This window comes from Bos mutus, chromosome 25 (assembly GCF_027580195.1).
Source record: "Bos mutus isolate GX-2022 chromosome 25, NWIPB_WYAK_1.1, whole genome shotgun sequence".
NCBI lineage: Eukaryota > Metazoa > Chordata > Mammalia > Artiodactyla > Bovidae > Bos > Bos mutus.
The window spans coordinates 41773513-41789291 of NC_091641.1; the positions used below are offsets into that span (position 1 = coordinate 41773513).

The following is a 15779-nucleotide window of genomic DNA, read 5'->3' on the forward strand; positions in this document are numbered from 1 at the left end:
AGCAACAGCTTGCTCTTCAAGTGCTGCAGGCGACCTTGGATGGCCAGTTGCTTTTTGTTTTGTTTTACCTTGGAGGATCTCAGACAGCAGGAGGTGTAACGGCTTAATGGATCTCCGTGTACCCATCACTCAGCCTCAGGAATGATCAGCTCATGGCCAACTGACTTTTGACAAATCTCAGACTTCACACATCCTGTCATCTGTAAATATTTCAGTGTTGCCATTGACTTGTGAAGTTATTTTTACTCTGCATACAAAAATCTGGTATTATAGTTGGTTGGGACAGAATGTACTTATTACCATGTTTTTCTCTTTTAATTGAAGTACAGTTGATTTATAGTGTTGCGTTAGTGTCTGTGTACAGCCAAGTGATTCAGTTATATGTATATATACATTTTTTTTCAGATTCTTTTCCAGTATAGTATATTACAAGATACTAAGTATATTTTCCAGTGCTGTACGTAGGACCTTCTTTGTATATTTTATATATAGTAGTTTGTATGTTATTAGCATGTCTTTTTAAATGTGTTGAGAAAAAAATTAAACATACAAGTGTAAGTAGAATAATACAGTGACCATCTCTGGGTTTCATCTCCCGGTTTTCAGTGATTGTTGATGTGAAGACTTGTTTTCATCTTTATTTTGTCTTTCCATACTGGATTATTTTACAGTAGTTCCTAGAGATGGAATTTCATCTGTAAGTACTGCAAATACATCTAGAAGATAATTTTATTTAAAATATTTATTATTTAAAGGATAATTTCTTAATTTTATCTAACAGTCTTCAAATTTCCCAGATTGTCTCAAAAAGGATTTTTTTACAGTCTTTTGTTTGACTCGGATACCAAAATAAGATCTATACGTTAGGATGCTTCCTAAGTCTTTTTACATCTGTTTGAAGAAATTAATGTTTCTCATATCCTGGATTTTGCTGATTGTATCCTTATGATGCAGTCTTTTTAATATGTTTTCCCTTATATTTGAAATTTCCTGTAAGCTGGAAGTTAGATCTGGATGTGTGATGGTCAGAATCAGGTTTTTGTTTGACAGAGTAGCGCAGAGGTGGAGCTGGGCAGTGGTTGGCGCGTCACCTCGGTGGATGACGTCAGTGGGCTGGAGTGGCGTGGGCAGCCTGGCTGCTAGTTGCACAGGCCCCCGTCAGACTGGGGCGCGTGCATCCAGCAGCAGTGAGGATTATTGCCTAGATCAGTTACGTCACTAGGGTTGCTGCTTGTCACTAATTGTAAAACACGTAAGATGTTCACGTGGCTCAGAGTTTGAGATACGAAAGGTATGTTGTGAAGCCTGTCTCCTGCTCTGCTCTTGAGCCCCCTGATTGGCCCCAGAGGTAGTCAGGTGTTGAGTTTCGAGTTTCTTCTCTTCCCTTTGGAGATTATGTGGAACCTGAGGGGCATGTATCTCACTTTTCTTAAAACACAAGTAATAGTCTCCTGGACACATGCTCTGTCTGTCTGCTCTTCCCTCATCTTGATTTAATTTTTAGCATATATCTCAGATTATTCCCTGTCATATAGTTAACTCTGCCCTTTTTGTGATGACATAGTATTCCAGAGGATGGGTTTCTGTTTTATAGGACTGGTCCCCTGTTGATGGTCATAGTGCTGTAGTACACATCAGCACCTCGTGAGTGTGTCTAGGAAAGATCCCTAGAGGCGGTGCTGTCTGCCCAGAAAGGTTGTGCTTTGTCATTTTGGCGGCTAGTGCCACCATGCTCTCCAGAGGGTGAGTGCTGCCCCCAGCGGCACCTGGGAGTTCCCATTTTCACGTCTTCACTAACAGAGCGAGTTACCAAACTTCCAGTTTTTGCCAGTCAGAGAGGTTTAAGCAGGTATTTTTTCGTGGGCCTGACAGGGTTGTCATAAAGGTGTTTCTTTGTGTAGGTATACCCTGCTTAGACCCTCAACTTGAGCTGGTGGCTGGCTCCTCCACCCAAAACTTGGGTTACCTGGGAGAAATTACCTCACCATTGTTTCTTTCTAGTCCAGCACAGCCTTGGCCTGACCACCCCAGGACCTGGCCTTAGTTTCTTGAGAGAGTTATACCAGGAGTTCCTTAGGAGAAGGAGTAGGTCATCTGTGTAAATGCATCTCAAGTATCTCAACTTGGACGCAGACACACAGAGCACCGTTAGTTCACTGTTCGCATGTGGAAGATGTAAACATTTTTCTCTATTCAGTGAAAATATAGTTCACCATTTCCCCACGTTGATTTCCTTTGAGATGTAACAGGTTTCTAGAGCAACACACCATCTCACCTAATGGGACCACTGCTCTCTGTCTTACAGGTGCGTAGTGTGGCAGTCACACTTTCTCTTAGGTCCAGGGTTAGAGTCCGTGTACAACCCTGGGCAAGTTACTTTGCCCTTTTCTAGTTTCTATATATGGGGCTGGTGAGTACTGCCTCAGCTGTGAGGGCCAAGCATAGGGACTGTGGAGTCAGATCACAGGGGTCCTTGCCTCCTGACGCCGTCCCTCAGGACTCTGGAGACTGTGCTTCCTTTCCTTCATCTGGGAGTTGGTGCCTGGAGAGCCCTGGATGGCTGTCCCGAGGCACGTGTTTGCACTGACTGTTCAGCTGGCAGCACGGGCTCCTCTCAGGCTTGCCGATGCTGCTGGGCAGGAGGGTCAGGGAGACCACCTCACCGTCTTGGGGCAGGGGGCAGCCTCAGCAGCAGTGAGACCTGTGCACCCCCATGAGCTCAACCCCCCCCTAGCAGTATGTGGTTCATCACGCCACCCCTGAATTACAGGGTAGAGGTGCATGACTTCCTAGTAAGTGGTAGGTTGTCAGTAGCGCTTAATTTGTAGGTTTGAATACCTTCTTTGTAAATTTTATTTTCATCATTTAAACCTGCTCTTTGATTTAGGAAGCAAAATGAAATTGAGAAGCACATTGAAGAGAAGGAGGGGCAGCAGAACAGAGCCATCTTTTAAAGAACATTCAGTTGAGATGTCTCTGCATTCTGCCTGTTCTGTGCTATGAAATTTACCATTTTATTGTTAGCTGGTCAGATGTCTGAGTCCATAGGCAGTTTATATTCTGTGTAAGGTGCAGTGGTTCTTTGCTTGGCAAAGGCACTGGCAGAATTGCCCACTCAAACCCTAATGAGTGGAGTCTTGGTTCCATGTTGGGTGTGAGGTTGCTCTCTGGGGAGGCAGTAGAGGAACTCTGTACCCAGGTCTCAGCACCTGTGCGCGGGCGCTCCTGGGGCCTCTCCGGCTGGTCTGTTAGGAGCCCTTCTCCCCAAGAGCATGGGTGGTGCCTGATTTACACTTTGATCCTGTCAAGTTCCCACCTTGTCAGCAGAGCTGGTCAGCTCAACATCCTTCCAGGAAATGCAGTGCATGCGTGCCAACGAATGCCGGTCACTGGCTTTCCTGATGGTTTGATGTGAGCATAGTGAAATGTTCATCGAGAATATTTGAGGACCAATAACAGGAAGGAGGTCTTTAGCTCCAGGAGTGTGGAGTCCGGGAGTTTGCCTTGGTGGACCGCAGGTGTAGCGCTGTCACAGAGCCTCTTTCCTGTCTCGACCAATGCCCGAGTATGCTTTCCTTTGAAAAACGGGGATCCCACTGTCAACGCTGATCCCTGCTGGGGGCTTTCTCCAGACCACATCTGGAGGCAGGGACATAGGTCATCACTTCTTGGTCCCTCGGCCTGACTTTCATCTGCCTTATTACCATTTGCGCCCAGGGCTTTCCTCGCTCTGCTCACCCTGTCTAATCCCGCCACCCGCTCCCACTTGCTGTCTGTGTAACACGCGCAGCGTGGGACCTGCTGCCCAGCGCTGGTTGGTCCTAGCCTGGAGATTGGAAAAGGGGTGTCCTGTTTGTATGTTTATCTGAAGTTATGTTGGGGCCTTGACTAGTTACAGCAAGTTAACTGCTTAGCATATATGACCACTTATTGATTAGTCTTTTATTTTTTTCCACCAACTCTTTTCAGAGTGTCTTTTCCATTATCTCTTTGGGTAAGTAGTAACCTGTTTTCCCACTGCTTTAGATGGTAGGCCATAACTGAACGTGTTCACCGCTCAAGTAACATTTGTTCTATTTTGTTTTGAGGTGGAAGGGGGAACTCTACCCTCAGAACATGAGGGAATAATATATACGTGGCTCACAAAGACCAGTGAGTACATCTGCACCCCCCCGCCTCACCAGCGGAGGGCCTCTGACATGATAACACGGCCTAGTCTCTCCTGTCCCTCAGAACAGTCAGTTATGCCAGGTGTTTCAACTTCCTTTAGAATCTCTTGAAATTGTTGAGGGATGGGGGTTCTTTGACACATTTGAAGATAAATCAGATGAGAAGACCATACTTGTGCACGGTTGTTTGGTTTAACAAAGCCCCTAGATTGAATGTGATTGTGGACATGTTAGCAGTAGTGCAGATCTTCCCACTGAACCGACAGGCCTTAAGAACCAACCCAGGACTGCACTTCCTATCGAACACATGAGCTCTGAGGTTGCAGGCAGGTCACTGACCGGAGCCCTCTGCCTCTCCTGAGCTAGGCGATGGATCACTTGGAGTCCTTCATTGCTGAGTGTGATCGGAGAACGGAGCTTGCCAAGAAACGGCTGGCAGAGACGCAGGAGGAGATCAGTGCAGAAGTTTCTGCAAAGGTATGCGGGGAGGGAGGCCTCCACCTCAAGTCGTTGGTATAAAAGCGGGGCTGGGACCTGTCAGTGCCAAGTGCGCATTTTGGGGTGGACAGTGGGTGTCCACTGCCCTGCCTGTTCGAGGGAAGGAGGGAAGCCGTCACCAAGCTCGCAGCCTGTCACTGCGCTGTGCATATGTCGTAAAGTTACTTTATTAACATCCCTCCGCAGAACAGGAAATGGGGTAAGTTAGCAGGGAAACGGTTAAATTCTGGTGTGTCTGTGTCACAGAAGAAAAGGGTAGACCTGGTGCAATCAGCATGTACATCGTTTAGAAGGCCTTGCCTTTCTCTAGTGGAGTTTTCTTCAGTGTTTTTTTTTCTCCTTTCAGTTTTATAAAAGGATTTCTTAGGAGATAGACAGTTTTTAACTAGCCCAGTGGTGCTGTTTATTTCTAAAAGAAACTCCCAGTGATGAGTCATTTTGCTTAAAGGGTAAGTAATGTATGTGTTTAGGCTCACACATTTTGTTACCCTCACCTGGAGGCTGAGCTGTACTGGAAGGTATACGGAGTGACGTCCTGGAAGCTGGCCCACAGGATGGGCCTTACAGCCTGTGGAAGTGACAGGCATGTGTTCTTGCTTCTGCTGGGATTCAGTGCAGAGATCTTACGGGTTAGGGTCTGACACTTAACGGTCGGTCTCAGTGGTGGCAGTATGGGTGTTGTAACTGTTAGAATTCACATCATCAGTGAAGTTTCCAGCTGTCGGTGTATTCTCTGTGAAACAGCAGAAATGCAACAACAGAAACACTCTTTGCATTAAAAAATCTTTTGTTTTTATTTAATTGGAGCATAATTGCTTTACAATGTTGTGTTGGTTTCTCCCATACAACAGGACAAATCAGTCATAACTACACACACCACCACCCCTTCAGCCTCCGTCCCAGCTCTCGTCTTTTGTTTTTAGATGTCTTACCTGGCTGTCTCTTTCTCTCCAGGCAGAAAAAGTACATGAATTGAATGAAGAAATAGGAAAGCTTCTTGCTAAAGCTGAGCAGCTGGGAGCTGAAGGAAATGTGGATGAATCACAGAAGATTCTCATGGAAGTGGAGAAAGTCCGTGCAAAGAAAAAAGAAGCTGAGGTTGGTGAGGAAAATGTCTTAAAGAGGGAAGAAAACATGGTAACTTCGGAGAGCTGACCATTGGGCTAAAACTGAGCCATGCCTCCATTTTCTTGAATATTGAGGAGGAGTTGGAAATAGAGTGATAATGTCAGGATGGTACAATTTCAAGTCAGCCCACCCTGGGGTTTGTGTCTTCACTGCTTACTTGACCCCTGAGGCCTCAGACTAGGCACCTGGAGCTCTGAGCATCACTCCCGTGTGTAGAGTGCATCTTGAGCATAGCTTGTCCGTGTTAGTGAGCACCTCCCACCTGCGTCCGTCTGCTTCTAGGAAGGGCCCGGCGTGCAAGGTGTTCAGCTGATGTGATGGGGCCTGACTGGCTTTACAGTTGCTGTGAAGAGAGGCCTTGGGTTATTAGTGACTCTGTGCCCTCAGGAGAGAGACCCCTGCAGGGTATGGGCAGCACCCAGGTGGTGTCCTCGGGCTGCCAGGCCAGGACTCTGCTGTGTGGTGCAGAAGCTGAGTCCAGGACTGTCTGGACTGTTTCCTCTGTTGGGTTTTCTGCTTCTCAGATCCTCACCACTGGAGTGGAGGTGGCCTGGATCGACTTCGAGAATGTGGGAAGGTTAGAGTCAGGGAGAGAGGGCCGGGAGTGTACCTTTACTCCTCCTGTGGGCCAGGCAGAATGCATGTGAGCACTGGCTAAGATTCACTCTGATGAAGACGGGCGCTCAAAAGAAATGAGGTCTCAGTTTAAGAGTGACTTGGGGTGCAGGGCATGTCCAGGTAGGGCAGGGTGATCCTGAAGGCCATTTGCTGAGACCCAGAGAGAAGATTGTTCAGATGGTGGATGGAGATGCGATGGCAGAGTGGGCAGCGTGCCAGCGCAGGGCTGGTTTTGGTTGTTGCTGGTCCCCTGGCTGCTTGTGGCACCTGGGACGAAGTGGAGCTCAGTGATGACAGCTGAACACATGAATCCTGCTGAGTGCCCATGAGTCAGTGGCATGTGCATGGGGAGTCCCAGGTCCTGCATCAGAATCCTTACATAGGATCCAAACCTCTGTGTATTTAAAGGGAAAATTTGAGTATATGGAGTCAGGCTCCCTGGGTTGCTGACAGTACCCAGCAGAAAGGCCAGAGGGTCAAGAAGGAAGGAGCTCTGTAGCCTTTTAGTGAATCCTGAGGCCGAGCCTTCCTGCTTTGAGGAGCAAAGCAGACACCAGAAACCTGTGAGGAGGATCCGAGACTTGAAATAATGTAGATGCGGGGTTCACCACTCGGATGTCTGCAGACAGACCCAAGGGCAGCAGGAGTCAGATACACGGGGACTCCAGGCGCCTTGCTTCGGCCACTGTCCCTTTCCTTATCACCTGAGTTCCCCCCTTACTTAAAACAGACAAGACGGTGGCTTGGAGCAGGGAGGCCTCCGCTGTGCTGGTCTGGGTAGTGCCCACCCTGCCCTTAGTGGCAGGCAAGGCTGTTTGGTATCCTAAGAAGTGGAGCGGGAGGGGCACTGTGTGCTTTTTACCCAGATTCCCGCAGTGGTTCTGTCTTAGAAAACTGTAACACAGCATCCCATCCCAGAACAGCTACAGAGTGACCGCTGACCACCCGTAGGTCCTGCCTGCTGCCCTCACAGCACACCCACTTCTCTGACCACCAGTCTGCCCTGCATTCTTAGCATTTGCTCATTTTAAGAACATTGCATAATGGATTCACACAGTCTGTAACCCTTAGGGATTGACTTTTTTTTCACTCAGCGTAGAATTTATTTTGAAGGATATTAGAGGATGGGATTCGTAATTTCAAAACTACTGAAAGGTGTAGAATATTATCTCAGATAACTCTCACCCACCACATTTAGTGTTTCTTGTTAAGCTGTTTGACTCTTTAGGAAAGAAGCCGCACTCTAATGGAAATCTGAGCTCCCGGTCTTTCCCGCTCTGTCCCCAGGGGCGTTCGTGTGCGTTCATTGCACACCTGGGCTCATAAACCATGTGCGTTCCTGGGCAGGCGTGTAGGCGTCCGCATTGGTGCTGCAGGTCCTCCCACTTGCATCGCCGGGCAGCGCTCTCCAGGCTGCTGCAGGCAGATGGGTTCAGTTTGTTTACTGCTGCAGGACTGCATTTTAGGGGCACACGGCTGTTTGTCCATGGGTGGTTTTCCAGGTCACAGATGGTTTCTCATCTCAGGGCCGGTTCTGTGTGTCCAGCAATGTGCTCACGTGAGGGATGTTTCCGGTAACCCCACCTTTACGGACAGGCTGCCCCCACAGTAACCATGCTGCACGGGCGCCAGCGTCAGGGTGTGGGAGGGCCCGGTGTTCTGTGTCTCCGTCAGTCTAGTGAGTGACATGATGTCTGTCTTTAGCTTGCATTTTTTAGGGAATGTTTTGAATGTATGAATTAATGGAAGATTGTTACATTGTCTTCCCTTTAAGGACAAATGCTGAAATGCACCCCTCAACCTAGGTTTTGAAGGCGTGTGTTAATTTGAGCACAGGCAGCCATCACTGTGTCCTGGGTCATTTTCTTTTGTATTTGTGTGTTGTCCTTTGAGGCACAGTGTCTTCCTGTGATGAGACTCAGACCGTACTGGCTGCTGGGCCGGGGTAGGGGGTGTATGTATGTGCGTGCGCTTTGTTCTGTTCCCTTAGGCACACTTACTCGTTTGAAGAGATGTCTGGCGTGTTTCTCCTTCCAGATTTTAGGTTTCAGGGCTGCATTGGGCATTCCTGGGCACCGGGGCAGACTCTGGATGCTCTGTGTTTTGCCCGTCTGTCTGGTGTGATAGGGGCGCTGTAGTCAGTCTGATCTTAACAGAGCTCCACCATGTCTGGTGTGATTAGGGGCGCTGTGAGGAGCCTGTAGTCTGGTCTTCACAGAGCTCTCCGCCATCGCAGGGACTCCCTTTCCCCACTGGCCTTTAGCACACAGTCTCCTGTGTGTCTCAGTGTTCTGAATATCCCTCACTGCTTTGAAATCATGACTCTTAGCTCATCTCTTAAATAAACAGTTTAAATTGGATTACAATTTAATTACAATTTATTGAAATTAAATTATAATTTAATTACAAGAATCTGAAGCTTTGTAAACGATTCAGGTTTATGTATTTTGAAATCATCTTTAGGGAATTTCCTGGTGGTTCAGTGGTTAGTACTTGGCACTTCACTGCCAGGCCGTGGGGTTCAGTCTCTAGTCTGTGGATTAAAGTCCCGCAAGCTGGGCAGCTAAAAATAAAAGTCACCTCCCTTCATGTACTTCCCACTTTAGGGGTTGAGTGGACAGTGGCATTTGAGTTAACCTCACTTGGATCACTCTTTTCCTGCTCTCCAGGAAGAATACAGAAATTCCATGCCTGCCTCCAGTTTTCAGCAACAGAAGCTTCGTGTCTGTGAGGTCTGTTCAGCCTACCTTGGCCTCCATGACAATGACCGTCGTCTTGCAGACCACTTCGGGGGCAAGTTACACTTGGGATTCATTCAGATCCGTGAGAAGCTCGATCAGTTAAGGGTATGTTAATGTGCTGTGTTTCTGAAGAAGCCTGCGAAATCGTGATTGTCTTCATGTCTCTGCTTGTAGCAAACCTTGTGTTCTTTTTTTGTTGGTGGAGGTATCAGGCCTTGGTTTTATACTTTAGCTTTACAGTGAGCTACTCGGGTGTCATTGTTGTGTTCCCTGAGATCTCAGAATCCAGCAGGGCCTGGGATGTTTGTTTAGTCTACTACCCCTTGTTTACAGAGAACAATGGCAGAATTCATCCCAGGTACAGAGAACTCGTGCACCCCTCTGGAAACACCTCTTTGGAGGTGAGAGAGAGCCAGTAGCCTGTGGTTTTTCTCTTCGGGCGAAGGCGGACCTGTGGAATGTGGTCAGGCTAGAAGCATAAGAAGGTGACGGGACTTTTTCTGGTGGCCCTGCCCCACGGCTGGATGCCTCTGTCCCTTCCTCGGGGCTCCTTGTTTTCCTGGGTTAGATTACAGCATTCAGCGTCCTGCATATGGAATGCTGAGAAGGAAAGTTAAGCAACTTTGGGATAAGCTGAATTGTTTTCAGACTGATGAAACCTCCCTGGCTGTGTACTAGGATGCTGGGAAATATGCAGGCCTTTCCTCCAGAAGCCCAAAATCTGGAAGGACAGACATGTGACCCCTAACTGTAGGTCACCTTGACAGTCAAGGCCTCAGGCCACGTGTGGCCCCAGGAATGGGCAGTGGGTGGCGGGCGCCCTTATGCCCAGGAAGGGTCCCTGGAGGTGGTGTGCGCTCAGACTGGAGAGGGAGCCGGTTGGCAGGCTCACCACTGGTCTTGAGCATCTCCTGTGCTTCCAGGGGAATTCTGAAAAGTGATACTTTCTGTCACATGGTTTTAAGTTGGAAATTTTTTTATAAGTTTATGGTATAAAGTATAAGCATATATTCCATGTAGCTAATATAGTATAAATAACAATTTGGTGACAGCTACCATCTTCATAAAAAATCTACTCCTTATATTCCTAGTTTCCTTTAAATTGTCATTCCATTCCATAACACCCCAGAATTTTGCCCTAATGTTTCTTATACCTGAAAGTCTTTTTTTTTTTTTTTTTTACATCAGCATACATTGAAACTTCTTTTGCTGAAATCTTCAGAACTTAAGTATTCACTTATCTAAAAGTCGTATTTTGTCATTGTGGTTATGAGCAGTATATAGTTGATAGAACAATACAGCCAAGTTGCAGATTTCAATAAATAGCTATTACACTATCAGCAGAAAAGGTTGCTTGGAAGTGCACCTCTTAACTATGAGGAGAGTAGGAGCTCTGTGCCCAGTTCAGAGAGGGCTTCACTCAGTGGTCCCGGCGGTGTGCACACCTGCAGGTTCTGGACCTAGATGGATGCAGTGGAGGGAGGCGGAGAAGAGTGAGGACTTGCCTGTGGGGGGACCTAATGTTACAGGGAGTGGGGAGGGTTTGGGGAGGAGCTGATGCTAGCCCCAGCCCGGTTCTTGGACAGGGTGTGTGTGGAGACCGAGGTGTTGGGACAGCGTCCTTGTGTCCTGCTCCCAGTGTTGGATGTATGACGTCAGAGGGCAGAGCTAGAGGAGCTGCATAGGAGAGCCTGGGCCCAGATGCTTTGAGGTCACACGCAGACACACACACGCACCCCCAGCCGTGCCCTTTCTTCCTGGGGGCCTGGCTTTTGTCAGCGCTGATATTTTAGGTCATGCTGCACTCCCTCTTGGACATTGTCTTGTGGCTCTGGATACCTTCCCCTCCCCAGGGGGAGGTGAGGAGGCCTTCTCAGCAGCATGAGATGGTGTGAAAGGCTCCAAGTGGGTTTTGGGGTGCTCCAGTGGCAGGGTCTCCAGGCCATCTCCTGTGCTCCTCCCTCCCTCCATGTCCACTACAACCCATCCCCAGGACAGGCGGCAACAAGGCTGGGTAGCTTGGCTCCCCTAAGCAAGATGTGCTTGATCAAATACACATGTTCTCCTTCACATAAAGTTTGTGGAGTCTTCTTTGGGTAAAAACCTTAACTTTCTTGATTGATTTGAAGTCATATGATAAACTTTTTGTGACTTAGAAGTACAGCACCTGTTAGTAGTTTGTCACTGAATTTATAAAACAGTTTTTATTCCATGTATTTTCTGTTAAGAGGTTTTGTTAATAAAAAGAATTGTGTTCCTGTTCCCTGAATTTCCCTAAGGTTCTTAAATCGCCAGTACTGAGGTCATGTAAACGTTCTTTGTTCAGCACTGTTCACACCCTAGTGTGTATGTGCCTCTCTCATCTTCCCAGTTTTCCGTTTTATTTAGAAAACTGTGGCTGAGAAGCAGGAGAAGAGAAATCAGGATCGGCTGAGGAGGCGAGAGGAGAGAGAGCGGGAGGAGCGGCTGAGCAGAAGGTGAGCCTGAGGACAGCCCCCCATCCCAAGGACACCCCATGTACTTGGCAGTCTTGCTGTTGCCTGTGACACTTGAGGTCTGCCAGGTACCTGGTGGCCATGAAAAGGAGCAAAAAGATTCCTGCCCAGCGCAAGCCCTATGGCGGGATCCACCAGGGACGGGCTCGCGTGGGCCAAGGGCTGAGGCTCGTTGGGTGGGAGCAAGGAGAACGTGAGTGGCTGGGAGGGTCCAGGCCCAGGAGGGGCCAGGGACGAGCTGTGTGCTCTGGGGGCAGAGCTGATAGCATCTGCTAGCGGACGGTGTGAGCTGTGCAGAGCGGGAGTGGAGCTGGCCTGGAGTGGCCGCTGATGGTGACAGAGGAGGGGAGCCTGGGAGCGGAGTTTTGGGAGGGGAGGTGGTTCTGACCGTGTTAGGGCTGGGATGCCTGAGAGCAGCCAGGTAGGGGTGGTGGGTCTGGTCAGAGTTCAGGGCAGTGTCTGGAGCCCAGAGTAGCCAGGCTCTATGTTGGGCACACAGACGCCTGGAGGGATTCCTTTGTGAACAACTTGCTAACTTTTGTTTTTCATTATTTTAATTATGTAACATGTTGATTATAAAGAGACTGGAACAGTATAAAAATATTAAGTACAGACACGAGGGTCTTTTCACACAGGTGACCGCCGTCGCGGGGTGGGCTCTGTGCGCGGGTCCTTGGCCCCCGCAGCTGGTGTGCTCTTGGCCACACAGCATCATTCTGCGACGTTGTCATCACCTGTCTCCATCCTCCCGCCTTTGCCCACCCTCGTTTTCCTACCTCTAGCACCACCAGTCTGTTCTCTGTATCTGTAAGTTTGGCTCTCTTCTATTCCACATATAACTGAACTCATACAGCATTTATCTTTTCCTCTCTGACTTATTTTACTTAACGTAGTGCTCTCAAGGTCCATCTGTGTTGTTGCAAATGGCAGAATTCCTTCTTTTTTTAACTGAATAACATGCCACTGTATATATACAACTGTATCATGTTTATCGGTCTATCAACGGACACTTAGATTTTCCTGTGTCTGAGCTATTGTAAATAATGCAGTGACCACGGAGTTGTAAGCATCTTCAAAATAGTGATTTAATTTCCATCAAGTGAAAAGGCAGAGGAAACAGAGATCAAATTGCCAACATCCGCTGGATCATGGAAAAAGCAAGAGAGTTCCAGAAAAACATCTATTTCTGTTTTACTGACTATGCCAAAACCTTTGACTGTGTGGATCACAATAAACTGTGGAAAATTCTGAAAGAGATGGGAATACCAGACCACATGATCTGCCTCTTGAGAAATTTGTATGCAGGTCAGGAAGCAACAATTAGAACTGGACATGGAACAACAGACTGGTTCCAAATAGGAAAAGGAGTTCGTCAAGGCTGTATATTGTCACCCTGTTTATTTAACTTATACGCAGAGTACATCATGAGAAACGCTGGACTGGAAGAAACACAAGCTGGAATCAAGATTGCCGGGAGAAGTATCAATAACCTCAGATATGCAGATGACACCACCCTTATGGCAGAAAGTGAAGAGGAACTAAAAAAGCCTCTTGGTGAAAGTGAAAGTGGAGAGTGAAAAGGTTGGCTTAAAGCTCAACATTCAGAAAACGAAGATCACGGCATCCGGTCTCATCACTTCATGGGAAACCGATGTGGAAACAGTGTCAGACTTTATTTTTCTGGGCTCCAGAATCACTGCAGATGATGACTGCAGCCATGAAATTAAAAGACGCTTGCTCCTTGGAAGAAAAGTTACGACCAACCTAGATAGCATATTCAAAAGCAGAGACATTACTTTGCCAACAAAGGTCCGTCTAGTCAAGGCTGTGGTTTTTCCTGTGGTCATGTATGGATGTGAGAGTTGGATTGTGAAGAAGGCTGAGCGCCAAAGAATTGATGCTTTTGAACTGTGGTGTTGGAGAATACTCTTGAAGAGTCCCTTGGACTGCAAGGAGATCCAACCAGTCCATTCTGAAGGAGATCAGCCCTGGGATTTCTTTGGAAGGAATGATGCTAAAGCTGAAACTCCAGTACTTTGGCCACCTCAAGCGAAAGAGTTGACTCATTGGAAAAGACTCTGATGCTGGGAGGGATTGAGGGCAGGAGGAGAAGGGGATGACAGAGGATGAGATGGCTGGATGGCATCAGTGACTCAATGGCTGTGAGTCTGAGTGAACTCCAGGAGTTGGTGATGGACAGGGAGGCCTGGCGTGCTGCGATTCATGGGGTCGCAAAGAGTCGGACACGACTGAGCGACTGATCTGATCTGATCTGATCAAAATAGTGATTTAATTTCCATCAAGTGGATATCCAGAATTGGAATTGCTGGATCATATTGTAATTTTAATTTTTGTTCCATTTTAATTTTTGAGATGCCTCTATCCTGTTTTTCATGATGGCTGCACCAGTTTACATTCCCACCCCCAGTACTTGGCTTTTCTCCACATCCTCACCAGCACCTGTGTTTCTTGTCATTTGGTGATAGCACTCTGACAGATGTGTACTGACAGCCCATCATGGTTTGTTTTGTGTTTCCTTGATGGATAAAGTTGTGGAGCAATTTTTCATGTGCCTGTTGGCCTTTGTATGTCTTCTTTGGCAAAATGTTTGTTCAGGTCCTCTGCCCATTTTTTAATCTTTTTTTTTCCCCCTTCCATTTAGAGTTGTGTGAGTTCTTTTCATATTTTGGATAAATGCCTCTTGGCAGTTTCTTGATTTGTAGATACTTTCTCCCATTCAGTTGCTTTTTCATTTCGCGGATGGTTACCTTTATTGTGCAGAAGCTTTTTAGTCTGATGTAGTCCCACTTGTTGACCTTTGTTAACTTTGCTTTTTAATTTTAATTTTTGGTGACATTATAAAACTTTTTTTGAAAGAGTGCGAGCACGATCATCCTTGAATGTATTTGAGTATATATAAAGTTCCTTAGAATTCCTGGGAGAGAGGAATTTAATATATAAATACTGGTAGGTGTTAAGGAAATTACTTTCCTGGAGTTTTTATCAAATCACCCTCCAGCCACATGGTGTGTGAGCAGCATCTTTTGTCACTTCCTCCTTCACAGGTTGAAAATTGCTGCTTAGAACAGGATGTGAGAAGTTCACTCTTGTTGTCAAGTGTATTTCTTTTTTTTTTTAATATTAATTTGGCTGCATCGGATCTTAATTGAGGCACGTAGCGAACAACAGACTGGTTCCAAATAGGAAAAGGAGTACGTCATGGCTGTATATTGTCACCCTGCTTATTTAACTTATATGCAGAGTACATTATGAGAAATGCTGGGCTGGAGGAAGCACAATCTGGAATCAAGATTGCCAGGAGAAATATCAATAACCTCAGATATGCAGATGACACCACCCTTACGGCAGAAAGTGAAGAACTAAAGAGCCTCTTGATGAAAGTGAAAGAGGAGAGTGAAAAAGTTGGCTTAAAGCTCAACATTCAGAAAACTAGGGTCATGGCATCTGGTCCCATCACTTCATGGCAAATAGATGGGGAAACAGTGGCTGACTTAATTTTTTTGGGCTCCAGAATCACTGCAGATGGTAATTGCAGCCATGAAATTAAAAGACGCTTACTCCTTGGAAGGAAAGTTATAACCAATCTATATATATGTCCACCTATATATATGACAGTATATTGAAAAGCAGAGACATTACTTTGCTAACAGAGGTCCGTCTAGTCAAGGCTATGGTTTTTCCAGTGGTCGTGTATGGATGTGAGAGTTGGACTGTGGAGAAAGCTATGCGCCGAAGAATTGATGCTTTTGAACTGTGGTGTTGGAGAAGACTCTTGAGAGTCCCTTGGACTGCAAGGAGATCCAACCAGTCCATCCTAAAGGAGATCAGTCCTGAGTGTTCATTGGAAGAACTGATGTTGAAGCTGAAACTCCTGATACTTTGGCCACCTGATGCAAAGAGCTGACTCATTTTAAAAGTCCCTGATGCTGGGAAAGATTGAGGGCAGGAGGAGAAGGGGACGACAGAGGATGAGATGGCTGGATGGCATCACCGACTCAATGGACATGGGTTTGGGTGGACTCCGGGAGTTGGTGATGGACGGGGAGACCTGGCGTGCTGCGGTTCATGGGGTCACAAAGAGTCAGACACGACTGAGCGACTGAACTGAA

General features: G+C 47.1%; 1 protein-coding gene across 2 annotated transcripts in view; it reads left to right on the top strand.

Moving 5' to 3' along the window:
- LUC7L (LUC7 like) overlaps nucleotides 1-15779 on the top strand; it is a 32430-nt gene that overhangs the window by 14581 nt on the left and 2070 nt on the right. For both annotated transcript variants that reach the window (XM_070362730.1, XM_070362729.1), the window contains 4 exons: nucleotides 4536-4646; nucleotides 5622-5765; nucleotides 9083-9259; nucleotides 11543-11631. In XM_070362730.1, coding sequence (XP_070218831.1) covers nucleotides 4536-4646; nucleotides 5622-5765; nucleotides 9083-9259; nucleotides 11543-11631 — 521 coding nt within the window. The remainder of the gene's footprint in view (nucleotides 1-4535; nucleotides 4647-5621; nucleotides 5766-9082; nucleotides 9260-11542; nucleotides 11632-15779) is intronic.